Source organism: Sorex araneus, chromosome X (assembly GCF_027595985.1).
Source record: "Sorex araneus isolate mSorAra2 chromosome X, mSorAra2.pri, whole genome shotgun sequence".
NCBI lineage: Eukaryota > Metazoa > Chordata > Mammalia > Eulipotyphla > Soricidae > Sorex > Sorex araneus.
In genome coordinates this window covers 30,696,765-30,719,041 of record NC_073313.1, presented here as the reverse complement: position 1 = coordinate 30,719,041, position 22,277 = coordinate 30,696,765, and the positions used below count along the sequence as shown (strand labels likewise).

The following is a 22,277-nucleotide window of genomic DNA, read 5'->3' as shown; positions in this document are numbered from 1 at the left end:
TCTCAAAGACAGATGTGCTCTTCACTCTGTCATATTAAGCCCCAGATATACACTGTACCAGTTTATTTCCATCTCTATAAATTCTTGAATGTATACTCTAGTTGTTTGGTGTATTTTTAAAAACCTTTCCTTCCAAAAGGTAGATATATTGATGATAATGTAATGCTATAAACATGTTTTAATTCCCTTTGAATTTGATCCAATTTAACAGGTCACTTGAGATGAGATTTTCAGGGTAACAATCTAAATATAGATCATGAAAGATTTTAGATATAAGATTAAAATACACAAGAAAAGTTAAATATGTTCCCTTTGCTGTCTTGTACAGACAGCAAAGGGAATATAAGAAAAATATTTTTTTCAGAGATTTTTCTAAATATTTCAGAAGCCAAGCTACTGAAACAAATTTTTATTTAAATTAATTTATTAGGCTAACAAATTCTGGTATGTTAGGAAATTATTTTGCTATGACTAAGGTGTTTACAATTATAATTTTATCAAACAGTTTTGATACTAACTGTAATATATTTTATACACTAGTAGTCTGATCTTTCCAGTCGAAAGTACTCTTGTATTTGTTTAGTAAATGCCAAGTATGTCATTATGACCAGATGATGTGTGGGTTAAGCACTGTAGAAAGGAGGCTGGAGCCAGGACAAGAATCAGAACAAGGAAAAATACAAAAAAGTGAAGGAATAGGTTCACTGTGATTCACTCTAAACAATTTTGCACATGAGAAAAACTATTTAATTTGCTTTTTACAGAGATGACTGTAATAGATGTGTTTATAATGCTAATGCAGATAGGAAAAAAATAAAATTATAGGTAATTGAGGTTTGAGAGAAATTGAGAGAAAAATTAAAACTTTGGGAGTATAATGTATAGGATGAAATCAACTTGGACAAGGTTACTTGGTTGTGGTAGGTTGAAAAAGCAGCATCAATTCATCCCTCTGAAAAGGGTGTTATGTATATAACCCACCCTAAGGCATCCTAAGGAATGGGCAGTGTGTACCTCTGTACTACTTGGACAGTAGATCTGTTGTATGACTTGATTTTATCTATATAGTTTTAGTGTAAATTGTGAAGAATCTTTACATGTGCTTGCACTGCTTAGTTGACTTTGGCTTTCACTCTTCGGCTCTAGTGATCTGTATGAGAACAACATCCCACTAGGATGTTGCTGTCTCTTCAGAATGAACATGTGTGGAATAACCCTAAATTGAACCTGCGGACCCACAATCTGCAATAGAGTTGTAGATTTGTGACTATATGTTTATTGTTGGGGCTGGAGTCATAGCACAGCGGGTAGGGCATTTGCCTTGCACGCGGTTGACCCGGGTTCAATTCTTCCGTCCCTCTCGGAGAGCCCGGCAAGCTACAGAGAGTATCTCACCCGCACGGCAGAGCTTAGCAAGCTCCCCGTGGCGTATTCAATATGCCAAAAGCAGTATCAACAAGTCTCACAATGGACATGTTACTGGTGCTCGCTCGAGCAAATCGATGAACAACGGGATGACAGTGACAGTGATACAGTGATGTTTATTGTTGGATGACATTAAGTCCCAAGGTGCATAGGATGTAGTATTAATTTGGTCATTAATATATTCCAAGTTTTATTCTGTTAAAGCACAGTGGATCACAAAGCTATTCATAGTTGGGTTTTTGACATATAACATTCCATCACTGACCCCACCACCAGTGTCAACTACCCTCTACTAGTGTGCCCAGGTTCCCCTCTCATCCTTCCCACCCCAGCCCAAGCCTGCCAGGCCTCTTTTAAGTTTGCTTATTAAAGTTTGGGTCTTGTGAGTTCAGTGCTGTTCCCTCTGTGGTTTGGATATTTAGCTCTAAAATTTCTTAACAATACTGATGTACCTGAACTTTTTATTTATTGTTTTAACTAATTATTCATTATTTAAAGTAGTATTTTTCATTATTAATGGATGTCTTCCTCTAACATTTTAAAGACTGCAGAGGTAAAAGTTAGCATTTCAGGATATAATTTTTATATTTTAATTTTTAGGTTTTTTTTCTCTTTTTGGGTCACACCCAGTGATGCACAGGGGTTACTCCAGGCTCATGTACTCAGGAACTACCCCTGGCAGTGCTCAGGGGTCATATGGTATGCTGGGAATTGAACCCGGGTTGGCCGCATGCAAGCCAAATGCTCTACCCACTGTGCTATTGCTCCAGCCCCATTTATTTTTTAAGTCTTAACATTAACTAGAGTCCATGTTCTTTCTACATTAAAGGTAATTTAATTCCTAAACATGCAAAATGAAAGCTTAGCAAAGATGTCTTGCTAATAAATAATATGTGCTTAAAGCAGAAAAATGATAAATTTGTTCATAATACTTTTGATTTGAATACCTTAATTCTCAAGATAAACTTAGAGATATGGTACTTTCCTCCAAGTTCTACAGATGATAAAAAAGGCATAAAGAAGTTAGGTCATCTCCCCAAGATCACAAAATTAATAAATGATCAAGCTGGGATTCAAACCACATGTCTGATTTCAAAATCTCTTACTCTTACGTATAGCAAATTGATTGCCTTTCTAGGTGGTGAGATTATTACGCTTCATGAAAAATATATGAAGCGTGGAGCTGTTAATAATTTATTCTCTTATATAAATTCTATTCCCCATCTTGATAGGGAATATTGATATTGGTTTTTATTGTGAGGCCACACCTGTGTTCAGGGTTTACTCCGCCTCTAAGCTCAGGAATCCTGCTGAGCTTGGGAGACCCTCTTAGGTGCTGGGGATTGAACCTTACGTGCTGTACATATTGCTCAGGCACCTCAGTGGGTAATCTTCGATTTTACTTTTTGCATTTTAAATGCAAAATGCATTTAAATGGATATGTCCATGAGCTTTTCTAGAAATTGCTTGTTTTCCATATTTTGAAGGCTTTTCTAACATCCATACTGAGTTTCCTATGTTTTTTAAAGCTTCACTTTAAACATTTCAAACTGGGGAGGGAGGATAGCACAGGGATCAAGAGTGATGCTTTGCATGCTTGGGACTCTGGCATTGCATGACCCTGTGAGCATCACTGAGCATCCTCCTGGCCCCTGACCCACAGGATTGGTCATCGTGATCCTAGTACTGCAGAGCCCCAGCAGGTATTGCCAGGAGTGTCCTCCATGGCAGTGTCTGAGCACTGCGAGGGAAAACTTTTGGGATTGCCACATCCCATGATGCTTGAGGGTAAATTCCATACAAGGAAGTGAAGCACTCTAGCCCTTTGAGCCACTAATACAAATTTATATTATCTTTAAAGGGGCCAGAGATTGGAGGGTGATAGTATAAAGGAGGGGGGATTGGATTCCTCTGCATTGGAATTTTATAACAAGAATATAAATGTTACTATTCTTTTCATGAAAACATTTTAATGAGCCTAACACTAGAAAGAGTGATTATGTATTATTCAGAAAAAGTAACTGCTAACAGCTGCAAAAGACAACACTTGAAATTTGGATGGCTTAATACAAGTTTATTTCTTGATATGATATTGGTGGACAGAAGCCTAAAATCTGGGAACCTAGCTCACTGCTGTAATGTGGCTCAGCATCTCTGCGTGGGCTTCCAGCTTTGCTATTAAAGAGGACAGAAAAATGGAGGTAGCATACTGACTCCATGTATGCTACCTGGAGGTGATAGATAAACTTCTACTAATACATCAATGACAGGGGTTAATCACATGACCCTACCTAATGTGTACCTGGTAGTTTCCCCAGGAGCTCAGGAAAGAGCAAGTGTGTATATGGATGCACACATTCAACTTCCCCTATACAGATTTTTTTATAGTAGTTGCTCAATAAAAGCAATTGTTATGGACTTTGCAATACTGTTCTGCTTAATTTCCTGGGGTTTGTGAAGTGGTCAGATTAATACAGAAACTCAGCAATGTTTTATGTGAATAACACATAATTTTGAATATGGGGTCCCTTCCAGTTTTCAAGAGAACCTTCTCTTAGGTCTTAGCAGGGAGAGCTCATCCCTTCTTACTTCATAGTTCCTTGCAAGATTAACATTTGCAATTACCAGACAAAATCAATCTTATTTTAAAAAACCCTACCTCTTTAAAGTGTAGTGGAAGTTTCCAAGGGGGATATGTAAATATCAAAACTCACTGATCAATTACTTGGGTGGGTTTGTTGCCCTCTGAGGGGTCCACCGGAAGTCTGGCACCTGTAGCAGGTCAGGAAGGGTAAATAGCTCTTTATCCTGCAGCCTCCAGAGGACAAAAGGTCGGGTTCTAGTTTGAACAGGAGGCCATACTGGGAAGACCCAGGGAAGGGTATTGTAATGTAGGAGAGTTCTGGGATTGGACACAGGAGCAGAAATTAGGGAAAGATCAGTTCTTACCACCTTCCTCATTTAGTAACTGTTCTTAGATTCCAAAAGTGTAATGGCAGAAGGTCTTGTCTTGGGCATCATCACTCCAAATACTGATCCTTCTGAAGAGTAACTATGCTCAATTAAAGATAAAAATGAATTACTGAGCAAATAACTTAATTTATCACTAATTAACTACTAATAATTTGACAACATGAACAAGTTAAGCACATCTAGGTATTTATTTTTTAACTTTACAAAGAGAAAGATCAAAGTAAATAAGGTAAACCAAGATATGGCAATTTGTAATGTTAAAACCACAAATATGTTTTATAGGGTTATTTCACATTTCTAATAATATTCTTTCCAAAGCTACATTGTATTTTTATGGAACCCAAAAAGGACTCACATATTTTCAAACTGTGTAACATGTAATATCCAAACTCTTAAGCCTTATAAACAGCAATAAACTTGAACTATGTTTCTAAACTTCTGAACCTAAATAGACGTTCTCATAAAGGCTGTCAGTGTATAACAGGAGGGCTGTATATGTATGTGTATATATATGCATATATACTCATCCATGTGCTAGTAGTTCCAGCCCTCCTGTAGCTAATTTATGCTTTAATATAGCAGTTCTCATCAAACACAACATAAACTAATCTGCCTCAAATCTCTCACTAGCTATGGAAAGGATCTGCTGGCTGCAGCTCTCTCTCTCTCTTCCTTCAGAGCCTCCTCATATTGCTCTGGGAAGGCACATAGGCAGGTACCATTGACCCTGGCCAAAAACGTAAGGACTTTCATCTTGCTGATTTCAGCTCGGGCTCTTGGACCCCACAGAAACACATAGCTTGGAGGATCACTATGGGGTAGCTGGCGGTACAACAGGTACTGCTCCTTCACTAAATCTTGGGTAAGGAGCTTCTTGACATCCCCAAACACTAAATGGAATCTCCCTTCATAGATCCCCAAGACATTCAGGAATTCCCACATATCCTTCTCAGAGATGAGGTTGCCATTCAGGAAGATCACCCCCAGGACAGGCATCAGAAGCCCATTTTTAGCATGGTCTCTGCTACTGCTATGATAGCCATCACTGCTGAAATCTGGCTCACTAACAAGGGAAAAGGAATGCCCACCAGGCTTGACTTCCTTCAAATAAAGACCAAAGACCAGCTCCATGCGCTCGGACGCTCTCCTTAGGATCTCAGGGAAATGCCCACTATACTTCCGTTTGACAATCTTCAGCATGTCTTCCTTCAAAATGGGCTCTTGCATTTTGTATTTCTCTAACAGGTAATTTATCAACATCCCTGCCTTCCTAGAAATAGGATCTCTGCGCCGCCTGTTTGGAATGGCGGCCCCTTTCCCAGAGGGGTGTGCACTTTTGTTCCCTATGCTCTTGGCACCTTCATTTGATTTGGCGCCTGCAGCACCTGCCTCAGAGAAGCTAGCACTAGGGGCCTTTTTGGGCTTTGAGGCCATGGCAGCGGCACAAGAGGTGGAAAGATCCTCCTCAGAAACAACAGAGGAGCAGGTGGGGGTCTCTTCTGCTTCTGCACCAGTGCCCTGAAGACCCGGGGTCCCATCCTGAGCCTGAAGGCGTCTCTCTCGGCGTCTCTCTCGGGCACGGAGCTTACTCTTTTGACCTCGAGGCATGACTGTGGTGTGGTCCCCTAAAGGAGGAAAGATGAGAAGGTGTGAGCAGCTTTAGCAAGGACATGTCACCTTGGCTTTTAGGAAACTAACTCCGAGAGCGTTTGTGGGAGCAATGGATCTTGGTTAGTTCATGCCATGAGAACTCTGAGAAAGTTTATCCCCTTATATTAATGCCCCCTAACTCCCTTGGACCGCCCCCCCAAAAGGGGGTGCAAATTCTCTCATCTAGTCATAACTGTATGTGAACTTCCAAGACTGACAGGAAGGGATTCACTGTTGTGAGGTGAGCTCTCAATCTCAGGGTACTCTCCCTGGCTTCTGGCATTACCTGGAACTGTTTCATCTACTTACCTAAGGTTACTCCCATTGACAAGGTCCCTCATTTCCTAGAGATGCCCTGGGAGGAAGTGAATGGGCCACGTCCTGTCACCAGACCCAGATCACCCACGTCTGAAATTAGGGTCCAGGTTCTCTAGCTGACTTCTTTCTTTCGGTGAAGTGTTCCCTCACAACTCAAGGCCATCACATTGATTTAAGAAGTGAGTCTCCTCCCTATGAACAATAGGGTACTTATGTCCCTAAGAGCACTATGAAGGAAATTAGAGAGCACCTAAGCTTGAGAGCTCTCAACCAGACTTACAGGGGTTAACTACTGAGGTGGAATGTTGAGTGACCTCTGTTCTGGGGAAGGTGATTGTCTCACTCCCCACGTGAGATGTGTACCCCAACATCTGAAAGTAAAGTTGGCCTCTCTCCATTGCAGAACTGAACAGGAAAGCTGTAAGTGAAGGCTTCCATCTCTTAAGAATCAGAAGACAGCTAAGAATCTTTCTTTTTTCTTTTTTTTTTTTTGCTCTTTGTGTCACATCCAGAAATTCAAAGGGTACTCTTGGCTCTGTACTCAGGAATTACTCCTGGCAGTCAATGCTCAGGGGACCATATGGGATGATGGAAATCCAAACTGGGTCGGCCACAGGCAAGGCAAACATCCTATTTGCTGTTCTATCGCTTCACTCCCCAACAGCTAGGAATCTTAAGACAGCTGTTGGGGGTGGCCTGAGCCAACTAAGCGCCTTCCTGTAAATCCCAGGACTATCAGCAATACCCGGTGCAACTTTCTCCTCTGGCTACTGAATGGTATCCATGTGCTATTTCAGGATCTTCACCATAGAGAAAGGCTCTCACATTTTTAAGAACTGAGTTGACAGAGTGATCCATTATTTTCCCCTAGGGTGATTAGAGCTTATCAGCACTGAAGGGTCTCTGATCAACTCTGTTCTGGAATCTGGCTTCATCAATAAAGTTTTTAACCTTAACTCTGGGGACAATTTGGAATTCCTCCTTCTAACAATCTATGCTGAGTCTAAAAGCCCTCAGCAACCTGGGGTATAAGAGAAACCAGTGTCTTTCTTACCTGGTAACTGCAGCTCTGTCCTCCGAGATCTGTGAGCAGAAGTCCCGGATGGTGCAGTTTCCTATTTTGAGACATCCAGTTATTAGCACTGATGAATATATTTTTACTGTTATGAGCCTGAACTCCCTCTGCCCATTGCAACTGTCCCGTTTAGATAAAGGTTTTTATGTGATGGGATCAGAGGGACAGTATAGTGGGCAGGGTACCTGTCTCATACCCCACTACCATACCCCACTACCACATTTGTAAATTATACTTTTTGCTTTAAAAATATTTTATAAAACTGAATTACAGCGAGATACCAGGGCATTTCTTACCTGGTGATTGCGGCTGTGTTCTCCAAGATCTGTGAGCAGAGGTGCTGTTTGGTGCAGTTTCCTATTTTGAGACATCCAGTTATTAGCACTGATGAATATATTTTTACTGTTATGAGCCTGAACTCCCTCTGCCCATTGCAACTGTCCCGTTTAGATAAAGGTTTTTATGTGATGGGATCAGAGGGACAGTATAGTGGGCAGGGTACCTGTCTCATACCCCACTACCATACCCCACTACCACATTTGTAAATTATACTTTTTGCTTTAAAAATATTTTATAAAACTGAATTACAGCGAGATACCAGGGCATTTCTTACCTGGTGATTGCGGCTGTGTTCTCCAAGATCTGTGAGCAGAGGTGCTGTTTGGTGCAGTTTCCTATTTTGAGACATCCAGTTATTAGCACTGATGAATATATTTTTACTGTTATGAGCCTAGACTCCCTCTGCCCATTACAACTGTCCCGTTTAGATAAAGGTCTTCATATGAGGGGACCAGAGAGATAGTACAATGTGCAAGGTGCTTGTCTCACACCCCACTACAATTTTAAAACCATTTTTATTATTTTTTTAAATTTAATCACCATGAGATACACAGTTAACAAAGTTCATGATTGGGTTTCAGTCCCACAATGTGCAAACTCCCATCACTACACCAGTGTACATTTCTCGCCACCCATGTGCCCGGTTTCCCTCCTATTACCCACCCCAACTCCTAGCCTACTTCTACCATAGACACTTTCCTTCTCTCTCTCCTCCTCCTCCTTTCAACCCACCCCCATTTTAACCCCCAGCACCCCATGTGGTCCTCTGGGCACAGTCAGCAGGGATCCCCCAAGCGCAGCACACACACATGCGCACAAGAAACCCCCCCCACGCCACAATCTCCGAAAAGGGGGGCGTTTTAACTGGGCATTTTCTTCCCCCTCCGCGAAAACGAAGAATCATCTCGGTCTGCTAACACGAAGAATTACTGAGTCACCTCGGCCTGAACTTCCTGGCCTGAAGCCTTCTGGAAGTAACAGTGGGTGCACGGCTCTGTGCCATCAACGCTGCTTTAGGGAACACCCCTCACTGGCTCCCCGGGGTTCTACTTCCTCACCCCCAACAGCTGAATCAAAGCACTGGATGCCTGAAGCCACTGTACTGTGACCCTGTAATTCACAGTGCTGTAAAAAACGTGGGGAAAAAAAAAGTCTAACATGCGGGGATGACGTGGGGCGGGAGTGTGGGGACACTGTTGGCGGGATTGGTGTTTAAATAGGATACGCCTCAGCCTCAACTATCCATAACTTTGTAAACCACATTTAAAAAAAAATGCTAAGCTAAAAGCTTCGGGCTTCGGAGGGTGCTCGCACTGTGTGGATCGAAAAGGCATCCTTAACTGTATGGATGATGGCTCGTTACAAACCCAACCGGCACCAGAACCCTGGGGCCCTCCCGAGCCAGATCGGGACCGTTGGGCTCCGCTTTCCCAACGGCCCCTCCCTCCCCGGCGCGGCGCGAGGAGAGCAACGGCAGGTCACCGGGGCCTAGCGCTGCGGGGGGGCGGGGCGCACGCTGCCGGCCCCAGGCGGGGTTTCGAGGAAGCACCTACGTTCCCGGTGGGCTAGCGGTCACTCCGGCCCACCCTTCGGTCCTCACCTTGCTCCAAACGGCTCCCGGGGGCCCCACAGCAGGACGGCGCCCGCCACGCGCTGTCCCGCAGAGCCACGGCGGAAGTCGGGCGAAGCTAGATCCGGCGCAGCCCTCGGGCGAGCGCGCGGTCGGCGCCACGTGACCGCGGCGTGGCCCGGCGCCTCTGGCCGGGGGCTGAGTCTGCGGCGCTGAGTCCGCGGCGCGGCTTCGCCCTTCGGGTCGGAACTATTTACTCGGGTGCTCGTGGGGCTCATCTCAGTGGGCGAGCCTCGAACCTTCCCCCGGCCACCTTTCCGTGGCTGCCTGAGCTTCTGGCACTCGCTGCCAGAGGCAAGGGGTTCCTGAACTCGACGAGCCCCCTCTTCGGTGGAGAGATCGCTCCCCTAGTGCACAAAGTCCCCACTTCAGCTCCTCTTGGACCCCAGAGGGCCCCCGCCCCCCACCCCGCAGAATGGGCCAGCCCTTTGTGACAAGGTTTATTCCTTTTTTTTTTTTTTTTTTTTTTTTGTTTTTGCTTTTTGGGTCACACCCGGCGATGCACTCAGGAACCACCCCTGGCCGTGCTCAGGGGACCATATGGGATGCTGGGATTTGAACACAGGTCGGCCGCGTGCAAGGCAAATGCTATCTCTCCAGCCCGGTTTATTCCTTTTTTTGAGACCACACAGGTTGGACGAGTGATTCCTCGGTGGGCGTCTTCAGGGTTTCCCGGCATTGAGAACCGTCCCAGATTCTGTTCGGGCCCCTTGAGATTTTTTTTTTGCGGGGCTGGGGGTGGGGTTAGGCACCCTTACAACACGCAGGGGTTTCACGCGGATCCCTTAACTGTCAGGTCACTCCCCCTGCAAAACGGAGGCTGACTCAAACTGCAGAGGACATTTTAAAAAAGTCTTTTGGGGGGCATGGGGCGATTCTGGGTGGTGCACAGGAGTCTCGGGGACCTCATCCACAACCCAGGTCAGCAATATCATGCAGGATGTGATGTTTGCAGCGCGGTGGACAGCAGGACCACCCTGGCAGTGATCCGGGACCGTCATGTTGAGTGAAATCTAACAGGGTCCAAATTGCTCTACTAGCTTTTACACCCAAGGGGTAATTTTATTTTTTAAAAACAGGAATGCTGCAGCTAGAATTACAGTACATCAAGTAGGGCCCCTGCCTTGCACGCAGCCGACCTGGATTCCATCCCTGGAAACCCGTATTGCCCCAGCCAGGAATGATCCCCGAGTGCAGTCAGGAGTAAGCCCTAAACAAGCCAGCTATGGCCCCAAAAACCAAAAGAAAGGAGAAAAAGGAAAGTCCCCGGAGATGATCTACATAAAAGAATTTGTACATCGCCATCCGTTGCACTTGGATGGAATACAAGATGAAAAAAAAAAAGTTTTTTTTTTTTTTCTAAAGCTGAAGTTTTTCAACTCTGACATCTACCATTTGAATGTCTGGCTCTGTTCAGTTTCTCACAGTTTCATTTAGCCCCTCATACAGCCTAAGTTAAAATTATCTCCACATTCCAGTTTTCCAAAATCTCTATAGGCCTCTAGATATTTACATGATTCCATATACGGAACTCCTCTCCCACCCTGTCTATTCATATTTTCACTGTTCCATTCCACTATGGGAAATATCTGGTCACCTACTTTATGTGAGAACTGGTCTGGTCTCTGCAATTCTCTATCACCATGAACCAGGAAACATCCAAAGAACAGATGCTACATGAAAACTTGGGCCAAGTAAATAGCAAGAATATAAGAAGTCAAATTTATTAGGATTTAATTTGCCTACATTCTTGAAGAAACTATGCTGACTCAAGCACATGCACTGCAATTTCACAAAGGAAAATAAAATAAACCCCAAATTGGCTGCTTTTTACATTTTTCTAGTGGCCACACACAGTTATGCTGGGAGACCCAGGGTCATTTCCTCCATAGCTCATCCAGTTTCCTACATAGCTCATCCAGGTGAGGTTCTGCAGTTCAGAGCGTGGGTTTGTTGCTGTGGTGCATGGGGGTTATTTAAAAACCTCCTCACTACTCCCTCTGGGCCACAACAAGACACCTTTTATTATTCCAGGGTTCATGGGTTGCTGGGGACGGACTCATGGTCTCTCAATACCACACAGCTTCTATCGTGGTGTGATTTCCTTTTTCATAAGCATCTATAGTCTGGGTCCAGAGCTGTGGCTCGGGAGTAGAGTACACGCCTGGCAAGCTTGAGTCTCTTGAGTCTGATCCTCTGGCTAGCCGCCCGCCCCAAGTTTTCATTTACTTTTCAATGAGATAAACACCAAAAAAAAAAAATGCCTGCTGCTTTCTGTCATAAACTTAGATTCTAAGACTCAAAAACTGAATTGAAAGGACCAACATTTATTTATTTTTTTGTGATACATTAAGATGTTATATGTTTTAAAAGACTGGTATATGAAAATAACTATTAGATCTACAACACTGTCTATGTTCCATGCATATGTGCATAAACACAACACTCGGTTCAAATATACTCTTGGGCTGGAGTGATAGCGCAGCGGGTAGGGCGTTTGCTTTGCACGCGGCAGACCCAGGTTCGATTCCCAGCATCCCATATGGTCCCCCGAGCACCGCCAGGAGCCAGGAGTAATTCCTGAGTGCATGAGCCAGAAGTAACACCTGTGCATCGCCGGGTGTGACCCAAAAACAAATAAACAAAACACACACACACAAAAAAAAACTTCTGTAATTTTACAAAACATAAAAACCACTGAATGGTTACTATTTTCTTTCCAGAGTTCACTCATCTTGTTGAAATCATGTGCATGTTTTACAAGGATTCACAAAGATTAATGTTACGTATATATATGCTGAAGTTTCCAGTCTCTTTCCAAGAGGTACTTTGCAGTCCCAGAATATTTCCTTTTTTTTTTCCAAATTTTTGAAAGGACCAACATTTAAACGTAAGATAAAGAAATATTAAATCTCCTTCTTACCCACATGAGAGCGCTTCCTGGTGGTCTAGTGATTAGGATTCGGGTCTCTCACTGTGGCGGCCCGGGTTCGATTCCCAGTCAGGGAAATGTGTTTTTTTTTCCTGTCTCCCATCTGGAAGAGGAGCATCGTTGGCTCCAAGAGCCTCACCTATGCGCCTCACTAGTTAGAAGACTGCGGGCCGTGTGCTTTATCTGCAGAGTATGCCTCGCCTCACTTGGGGTGCTAAGAACTTCAAGGCATGAAACTACTTCCCTGGAGGAACAGGGATCAAGCACTGACGGTTGTTCAGATGAAAGTAAAGTAATGCAGACCCTATTTTTGTTTTTGCAGGCACCGCTTTGGAGCAACCGTAAACATGTTTCTGTTTTTCAGAAAGGAAGGAGTGGAAATTGAACCTTTACACTCACATCCCTCCCACCTGTGTCTGCTTGTTGTTGACTTCCAAAAGATCGAGAAAGAGCCCCGAGACCTGTTACAATTTATGTTTTTCGGAGAACTTGCAGAGAAACTCCACCTCTTTGTTTTGGAAGCCACTGCCTATTTTTTCAATAAACAGCAAAATAAAAGCTGTGAGCTTTTACATGTATAAGTTATCTCCAGAAATGAAAGGACGGCTAGATAGATTTGAGTGTTGTTCCTGCCCTTATTGTATTCCAGTACTCCAAGACTGTGATTTAAAACAAAAACAAAAACAAAAACCAAAAAACCCCTTTTCTTTATTGTGCAAGCGAGTGACAGTTTCGACTTCCTCGCAGCCGATTATAGAATTGGAGGTCTACTCCCCGGAGCGAGACTCCTCCCCCAGCTCCCGCCGGCCGCACCTCCCCCCTACACACGTGTGATGGATTATTGCATCTCCCAGGAGCTTCGCTTTAGCTGCTTCCGTGAGGCCAGGGGGCTTTGGAGCCTTGGTGCCTTTCATTACTTTGCTTAGGGAACCAGCCCAAGTAAGAAGCGTCCGAGTGGTGAGTACAATGGTTTTAATCTTAGTTTGGCTGCTTTGGGGCTCCTCCTATGATTTTTGTTAGTAATCTGGCTGTAGGTGCAGGGACCTTTATTTATTTATTTATTTATTTTGGTCTTGAAGTCTCATATGCTGAGCATCCCCTAAGAGATCACTGGCTGGCAAGTTTCTAGAGTGAGTGGTCGGATAGTTCCAGGTAACCTCCATGTCTTTGGTCAGAGTCAAAAGTCCTGAGTTAGAGTTCCAAGACTAAGCACTGTAGCAGTGCCATCCCCTTTGTTCATCGATTTGCTCTAGCGCGTACCAGTAGCGTCTCCATTGTGAGACTTGTTATTGTTTTTGACATATTGAATGCGCCGCGGGTAGTTTGCCAGGCTCTGCTGTGCAGGCGGGATACTCTAGCTAGCTTGCCAGGCTCTCCGAGAGGGACTAAAGACTCGAACCCGGGTGGGCTGTGTGCAAGTGAAACGGCCTCCTCGCTTTATTATGGCTCCAGTCCGCCCAGGACAAAAAAACAATGCAAAAATTCTAACCACAGGGCTACTCAACTCTACTTTGTCTTTAGCTTCTGGTCTGTCTGGTAAGATGAGCTCAGAATTCTTGTTTTGCCTGCTGTTTGATTCACCCTGACGGTTGAGGACTATATTATAAACTGATTCTTGACTATTGGTTTTGTTTTTGTTTTTTTTTTATTTTTTTTTTGCTTTTTTTTGGGGGGGGTCACACCCAGCGATGCTCAGGGGTTACTCCTGGCTTTGCACTCAGGAATTACTCCTGGCGGTGCTTGGGGGACCATATGGGATGCCGGGGATCGAACCCGGGTCGGCCGCGTGCAAAGCAAATGCCCTACCCGCTGTGCTATCGCTCCGGCCCCTTGACTATTGCTTTTGGAATTGTGTCCAGTGAATATTCTTGCTTTGTACATTTTTTTGCATTGAGAATTTGACTACATTTGATTGTTTAAAGATTGCATTTCCTTTGTGACTGCAATAAAAATAAGAACAGAGTTTTGTTCAGGTTGTCTATGAATCACGTTATTTGTTAAACAATCAATTCTATAATTATAGTTGTATGTTGCCCTGTATCCCAAGAAATCTGAGTTTCATTTTGCCTCCAAATGGCATTGCTAGAATAATTAACTCAAAATGTTTATAAGAGATGTACTCTAAGAAAAATTTTGGTAAATAAATATCAGGTTAAAATGAAGGGTTTAATTTGAAGAATTTATCTCTGTGAAGTTATATTAGCGAATGCAATATTTTTGTTCTACCTGTGTTTATTGGGCAATAATTCAAAATGTTCAAATAGTGGAAAGAACTGACATAATTTGCTGAAACTTGATAAGGTATATTTATTGTACGTCTAGAACATTTTGCTAAAATATTCTTTAGTGAAATGGGCTTACTTTGACACTGGGAATTTATATCTGTGGCAGGATGTATTTGTGTGATCTGGAAAATTAGGAAAATAAAGTTTTGTTTATTGTTTGTTTGGAGACTACCTGGCAGTACTCAGAGATTACTCCTTGCTCTGTGCTCAGGGATCACTCCTGGCAGGGTTTGGGAGACTGTGGTGCCAAGGATTGAACTAGGGTTGGCCAGGTAAGGGAAATACCTTACCCTTAATTTGTTGTGTTTTTCTGGCCCCTGTATTTAAGTTCTTAGAGTCAAAACTTCCTTAGTGGCTAGGAATGTAACTCAGCAGTAAAGCACTGGCCTGGTATGTTCGAACCTTGAAAGATTCCTGTAAAGATGAGACTAATTGAAATAAAGGAAATGACTTAGAAAGCAAAATGTTTGCATTAAAAATGGTTTGGGGATAAAGTTTTACAAATTTAATAAACAATTGTGGACATCCTTCTTTGAGCCTTGAATATTATGTGGGATATTTTTTGATCATTTCCTCCTTAGAAAACTGTCAGATACAGAATTATTCACTTGGTCTCTTTTTGCGTAGTGAAACTATTCTTGTATTTGGACATCTAAGATAGTGTAAAATATTTATGTCTAATGTTGGATTATTTTGCTTGGATTCATACGTTTTCTGAGTTGAATATGATTTGGGTAATTTCCTGCAACTAATTAAGTCTGGGATACTTAAAAATAGTTGCATTTTCCTCTTCTGAAAATATTATGTGTTTTAAGTTAGAATGGGATGTTAGGGTTAATATCAGCAATAAAAACTGGCTTTTAAGCTAGTTAATTTTTTCCACTGGGATTTTTAACTCTTTAGAGAGGATTTTGCTGTTCCTGAAATAACAGTTGGTATTTGACAGGTAGATTAGTTCTTCAAGATACTTTACAGATTTTCCTTGTGCGGTTTATGGACTTGGTACTTGCCTTGATTTAGAAGCAAACTGAAATCTGAAGGTGCTTTAAAGGAAGGGATGACAGCCTGTGGTTTGTGAATCTTGTCTGTAATTTCTCTTTTGCAGACAAGGTCATGTTCGCTGGTGATTTTTACCGAAGTGAGGGTGTAGACTGTTGTGAAGCCCAGCTTTTTCGTGGTTTAACACGGCAAGTTCTTGTCACTTGTCTGAGGCTTGTCTGAGGTCAGCAGCGGGATTTTGTGCTGTCAAGAAGTGCGTCTATGTGGGATGAGTGCAGCTTTAACTTAGTCTCTACTCTTTCAGAGAACAGAGAATTTTACAAGAGCTGACCAGCGCACATAACTTGAAATACACCTATCTTGTGAAAAGATAACTTGAGAATATAAAGAATTTGGAGGGAGGTTGATGGAATGAAAAATAATCAGTGCCATATGTGAATATCATAATCCCTTATATGTTTGAAGCCAAGTGAGGGTCTGCTGCCCAGTGCTATGACAAGTCAAACCCTGTCATTCCAGAATTTCCAAGACTTTTTATTACAGCCTGAATTAGTCAGGAGCGGTGTGTGCCTTTCTTGGTTATTTTGGTGTTTTATTTCCCTGGTGACTATTAAAGAATCTCATGAACTGGGATTTTGTTTGGGTTACCTGTAAAACATTTTTGTTTCTTTTTTATTGACTTGTTGGGTTATACCTGGCAATGCACAGGGGTTCCTCCTGGCTCATGCACTCAGGAATTACTCCTGGCAGTGCTCAGGGACCATATGGGATGCTGGGAATCAAACCCAGGTCAGCCGTGTGCAAGGCAGACACCCTACCCACTGTGCTATCTCTCCAGCCCCACATCCAGCCCCTAACTATTGTGTATATTTGTGTGACGCTGTGACCCCCCCACCACACACACTTGATTTTTCAAATTTTGCTGGTATATGATATTATTAGAGCTGACCCAGAATATTTTCAGGAAACAGAATGTAACTTTTAATAAAGCAAAACTAGTTAAGAGTTAAGGGATTGAGAGTGAGGGGGTGGCGGTGGGGCTGTGGAGACAACTCAGTGCCATTATCCCATATGTTGGCATGTACTGTGATCTGAGTTAGATTCCAAACGCCAGACCAGCTGGCTAGCCTCTTTGACAACGGCTTGGGAGGTTCCAAACCAAACATACTTTAATGACTCAATTTGAAGTATCTGTGCCCATGAACTTGTATTATTTAATGTAATATTTTGTTCCATCTTGTTTGTTGGTCAGCAATCAACTCACATTTTGTAATAGGAGAAATAATTATTTGTATGGACTAAGTTTAGTAAGGGAGAATTATTACATGCCTAGTTAATGTTTGCTGAAATAGTCCTCATTAATTGGGCTTGTTCTAAACCTGGGAATTTAGATCCTTGGTAAGATGTATCTGTGTGATCTGGCAAATGAATATAACCGGAAATACATCTTCTTGAAGGTTTAAACTTAACTTGTAATTGTTTTCTTTGAAATGTGTTTCTTTTGGGGCACATTTGGTGAAGCTTAGAGATTACTCAACTCAGAGTTCAGGAGACTCTTGTTGTTTCTGAAACTCACTGGGAATGAACCCAGACTGCTTCTGCATGCAAAGCATTTGCTGTAGCCTTTTGCAACTCTCTGGCTCCATGAATTTGTAAATCGTTCAAAGGATCCTAAAAAAATGCTGTATAAATACAATAATTTGTAATTACTTCTAAATTTGAAATTAGGGAATTAAGGTTTTAGGAGTTATGATATCTAAGAAATGGACTTGAATGTAAATGAAGGAAATAACTAAGTTCAAAGTGTTTTATTTTAAAAATGGGTACTGTTGTGGTATAAAGCACAAATTTCTTATAAAATTAAACATTGTCCCATTGTGAGTCTGGGATAGTGTGTGGTGGATTCTAGACGGTCCCCTATTTAGAAACTTCTCACACTTAGAATTGTTCACCTAATTATTTTTTCCCAAATGTCAAGGTTTTCCTTCTGCCATGGGAATCTCATACGGTTGGTAAAAACTTTATGTATGGCATTGGATTATTCAGTATAATTCCCTAACCTTGCTGAATTAATCTTGATTTGTGTATTTTCTGCAAATATTTAAGTTAAGTATTTAAAAAAAAAGGAATTTATTTCCTCTTACTAAAAGTACCAAGTATCTAAAGTTAGAATTGGATGCTAAGGTTGATATTTGGAATTAAAGCTGGGTTTTAAATCAGTTAATATATTCCTGAGGGTTATACCTGTTGAGTAATTTGCTGCCAGAGAGCTAAACTCATTGCTTTCCACAAGGTTTCAAGAGCATCTTTACCTGGGTGGATGACAGCAACCAAGGACCCACTTTACCGGATATTCTTGTCATTCAAGTACACAGTTGATCTTCTTCCTTAAGAAGTCAGATTGTCAAGTGATCTGTATTCGTGTTTAATTTTGAGCAATACCTAGCTGTTCTCAGGCCTTATTCCTGATAGTGCTCAGTAGACCACTCCTAGTGGACTTGGGGAACCACATAGGGATTCCAGAGATCAAACAGGGGTCAGCCATGTTCAAGGCAAGTGCCTTACACTTTGTATGATCTCTTCAGTTCCTCAGTAAAGTAATTTTCATTGTAGTAACTCTTGTTATTTTAGCAGATATGTTTATTTTAAGTATTTTATTGCACTTATTAAACTCTACCTTTTGTTCTGTCCCATATCCTAAGAATCACTTTCCACAATACTACAGATTGTTCAATCTCTGGTCCATGTTTCTATGAACAGAAAGTAGCCAAAATGGTTGTTGTCTCAAATATTCTTTAGATGGATAAGTGATTAAAAAAGGAGCAGGATGTCAGATAGAGACCAAAGAAGCAGGAATATATATAGCTGGTAGGGCAGGCACTTTGCACGTGGCTGATCCTTGGCTCCCCATGTGAGCTTCTGAGCTCACCTGGAGTAATCCCTGAGCACAGAACCAGGAGCCAGCTCTGAGCACAACAGAGTGTGAGATTCCCCAGAATAAAAAAAAAATCAGGGATAAAAACCGAGCTCTAAAGGGACACAGCTGCTTATGATGACCCAAGTGTTCCTTTGCAGTTATGATTTGTGTTAGAAAAATTTATATTTAAGTTTGGCAGGAACTTCTTTACAGAGGCAGTAAGTATGTTACAGTTGTTTTGTAGGGAGGAACAAATATAAATTTAGTCATAGACAACATCCTTTCCTACTTGCCTTTACCTTCAACACAATCATAAAAGCCTTGTTGAGGTATGATTTAGGAAGACATGCACAGAAAACACATGATCATCATCTAGGAAGCCAGATGATTTGGAGATTTCAAGGAATGGATAGATAGGATGACCTATATATCTTGGAACTTCCTGTTTTTCTCAAAGTTGATAATAATTCATTTTGTCTCAGAATTTGAGTCCTCTCTTTTTCAAATAAGTAGCCACAATAGAAATTTCATATGCTTGCTTCTATTTGTATAAACATTTGCTGAAAGAAAGGGACATTTATTATAACTACATTGTACTCTGTACTGCAATAAAGCCTTTACTGGTGTGCAAAAACTGGTGTGCCAGTATTTGCCTTTCTGATGCACTTGGCAGCAGGCCCTCATTGAGCCTGAAATCTTCTTATGTAATATAACAACTAATATTCTTTTTTTTTTGGCTTTTTGGTTCACACCTGGCAATGCATAGGGGTTACTCCTGGCTCTGCACTCAGGAATTACCCATGAAGGTGCTCAGGGGACCATATGGGATGCTGGATATCAAACCCAGGTTGGCCACATGCAAGACAAACGCCCTACCTATTGTGCTCCAGCCCCAAGAACTAATATTTTTTAATGCAGTGATATATTAACTAATGTTATCTATCTACATCATGTTTGGGCTGGAGCGATAGCACAGTGGGTAGGGCTTTTGCCTTGAATGTGGCCGACCAGGTTCGATTCCTCTGCCCCTCTCAGCGAGCCTGACAAGCTACCGAGATTATCCTGCCTGAATGGCAGAGCCTGGCAAGCTGCCCATGGCATATTCGATATGCCAAAAACAGTAACAATAAGTCTCACGATGGAGACATTACTAGTGCCCACTTGAGCAATGGGACGATAGTGCTACAGATAGTTCTACATCATGTTTAAGTATTAATGTTGTATATATTCATAAATAATCATAAGTTTTTCACTTTTTACTCAGTAATAACTTGCGCGACATATTTTCAATAGAGAGAATAATGCAATCAATAAATAATTGATGTACTAGTTTCTGATCCTCAGCAATATCAATATATGGTCAATTTTATTTATTTGGTCTTATCACAATCCCAGATTATTTTGAGGGGAACATTTATAACAATACTTAGCTTAGAGGTACCTTTAGGAGGTAAGCTCTTAATTATAAAAATAACCATATGATACCAAATGTTCACTGTGATAAGTAAAATTCTAGGATGCCTTGCAGGTTACTGGCCCATGGTCTACACACACAGTTTCTCCAGTTAATTTATCTAACATAATTGAGGTACTTCTGTGAGGAGATAATGCCATTGTAATTAAGGCCCCAAATCAGTTGTTACAGTAGGAAATGTCAGACCTAATCAGGTGAGGCCTTAAATAGAACAGGGTTAGGGGTTGGAGAGGTAGTACCTCAGTTAGGGCCCTTGCCTTGCACGAGGCTAGTCCACGTTCCACCCCTAGCACTACATATGGTTTTCTGAGCCCACCAGGAGAAACTCTTGAGGGCACAGCCAGTATGTAAGCTGTGAGCACTGCCCAGTGTGGTCTGCTGCTATGCCCAGCACCCCTTGAAACTAAAACAGGGTTTTTCCTGGCATGAAAGAATGGCGGGCATTCAATATAGAGAAGGTTTACCATGGCTATCATTGAAGATTGAAGGAACTGCAAAACAAGGACCCAAGAATGACCTGGGAGAAATTCCCAGTCAATACTACTGAAAAAGGGACATATCAGTGCTCAAGTAGTGAATTCTGCTAAAACCCTAAGAGAGGCTGGGAGGAGCTCCCATGCTCACTTGAGGTGACAGTGCTCGCCTGAGATGATGAGGCATCTGATACTTTGACTGCAGCTTTGTGAGATCTCTGACCTGGGGAATTCAGATGCCTGTGCCCAGACTTCTCACCTCCAGAACCGTGAGATGTTGTCTGAAGCTATTAAATTTGTGGGCAATTGTCATAAAGCAGTAGAAATTGAGTATGCATGGTGGAAAGGTATTATATGAGGACTCATTTTCTTCTCTTGTATTAGATCTTTTAAGATCTACATCCACAGATTTCAAATATGCAATATGGTATTGTTAACTGTAGTCATCACACTAAATATTGCATTCACAAGGATTATTTTTATTATTGGATATTTCTATCTTTTGATCCTGTTCACCCTTTTACCCGCCCACTCACTTCCAATCCCTTCCTCTAACAACAATCAATCAGTTTCCTTGTCTATTAGCTGTGTTTATTTTGTAAATTGATGTAAGATCACTTACAACACTGTAAGTTTCACTAGTAAAATTTAACATCTTGACAGATATACCACATCCTTTGGGTCCATCTTAAAAGGTCTAGTTTCCATTCACCATCGTGTAGTGAACCGTCATTCCACTCATCACTGACCTGTTTTTCTTTGCTAGCCATTATTCTGTTATCTGAGTCTAATTTGATTTTGTTTGCTTTAATTCTTCAGATTGCACATAAAAATGGAATCATATGGTATTTGTATTTCATTTTTAAAAAATATTTTTCACTTAACATAATCCCCTCAAGATCCATCAATAATATGTTCTCTTTTATATGAACAAGCTTCATCTTAAAAATAAATAAAAATAGATATTATATGGAAACTTGCCTGAAAAAAAGAAAGAGGGGGCTGGAGCGATAGCACAGCTGGTAGGGCATTTGCTTTGCACGCGGCCGACCTGGGTTTGATTCCCAGCATCCCATATGGTCCCCCAAGCACCGCCAGGAGTAATTCCTGAGTGCAGGGCCAGGAATAACCCCTGTGCATCTCTGGGTGTGATGCAAAAAGCAAAAAAAAAAAAGCTTTTTTTCTTGGTTCAATCTTGGGAGATTGTAAGAATCGAGGAATTCATCCATTTCTTTTAGGTTCTCTTGTTTCGTGGCATACAGACTTTCAAAGTACTCTCTGACAATCTTTTGAATTTCATTGGTTTCTGTTGTGATGTCCCCCTTTTCATTCCTGATTCAGTTTATTAGGGTCCTCTCTCTCTTTGTGAGTCTCGCTAGCGGTTTATCAATCTTACTTATTTTCTCAAAGAACCAGCTCTTGGTTTCATTGACCTTTCGGATTGTTTTCTGGGTTTCCGTGTCATTAATTTCTGCTCTAATTTTTAATATTTCTTTCCTTTGGTCTGGTTTGGATTCCTTTTCCTGGTCCTTTTTTAAGGCCTTGGGCTGTGAAGTCAAGCTGTCTATCCCTTTCTTCCTTCCTAGTGAATGCCTGCAGAGCTATAAAATTTCCCCTTAACACAGTTTTATCTGCGTCCCATAGGTTTTGGTAGCTTGTGTCTTCATTCTCATTTGTTTTGAGGTATCTCTTGATTTCTTTCTTGATTTCCTTCCTGACTCACTCATTGTTCAACACTGAGCTGTTTAATTTCCAGGTGTTTGTTTTGATTCTCTGCGTCTGTGTGT

At 41.9% G+C, this 22,277-nt stretch overlaps 1 protein-coding gene across 1 annotated transcript; it reads right to left on the bottom strand.

Annotated features, from left to right (window-relative positions):
- Positions 1–5,028: 5,028 nt before the first annotated feature.
- On the bottom strand, positions 5,029–9,628 carry LOC101545426 (melanoma-associated antigen B2-like). The gene is made up of 4 exons (XM_055121060.1): positions 9,381–9,628; positions 7,738–7,798; positions 7,421–7,481; positions 5,029–6,023 (listed from the first exon to the last, which is right to left on the bottom strand). The coding sequence occupies exons 1-4, from the start codon at positions 9,626–9,628 to the stop codon at positions 5,029–5,031; spliced, it is 1,365 nt and encodes a 454-aa protein (XP_054977035.1).
- Between the last annotated feature and the right edge of the window lie 12,649 nt (positions 9,629–22,277).

Coding starts and splice junctions, on each gene's coding strand:
- LOC101545426 (XM_055121060.1), bottom strand. CDS start 9,628: ATGAGCCCCACGAGCACCCGAGTAAATAGTTCCGACCCGAAGGGCGAA. Junction 7,799..9,380: donor CGGGAGCCGTTTGGAGCAAG/GTGAGGACCGAA, acceptor GTCTCAAAATAG/GAAACTGCACCAAACAGCAC. Junction 7,482..7,737: donor AACACAGCCGCAATCACCAG/GTAAGAAATGCC, acceptor GTCTCAAAATAG/GAAACTGCACCATCCGGGAC.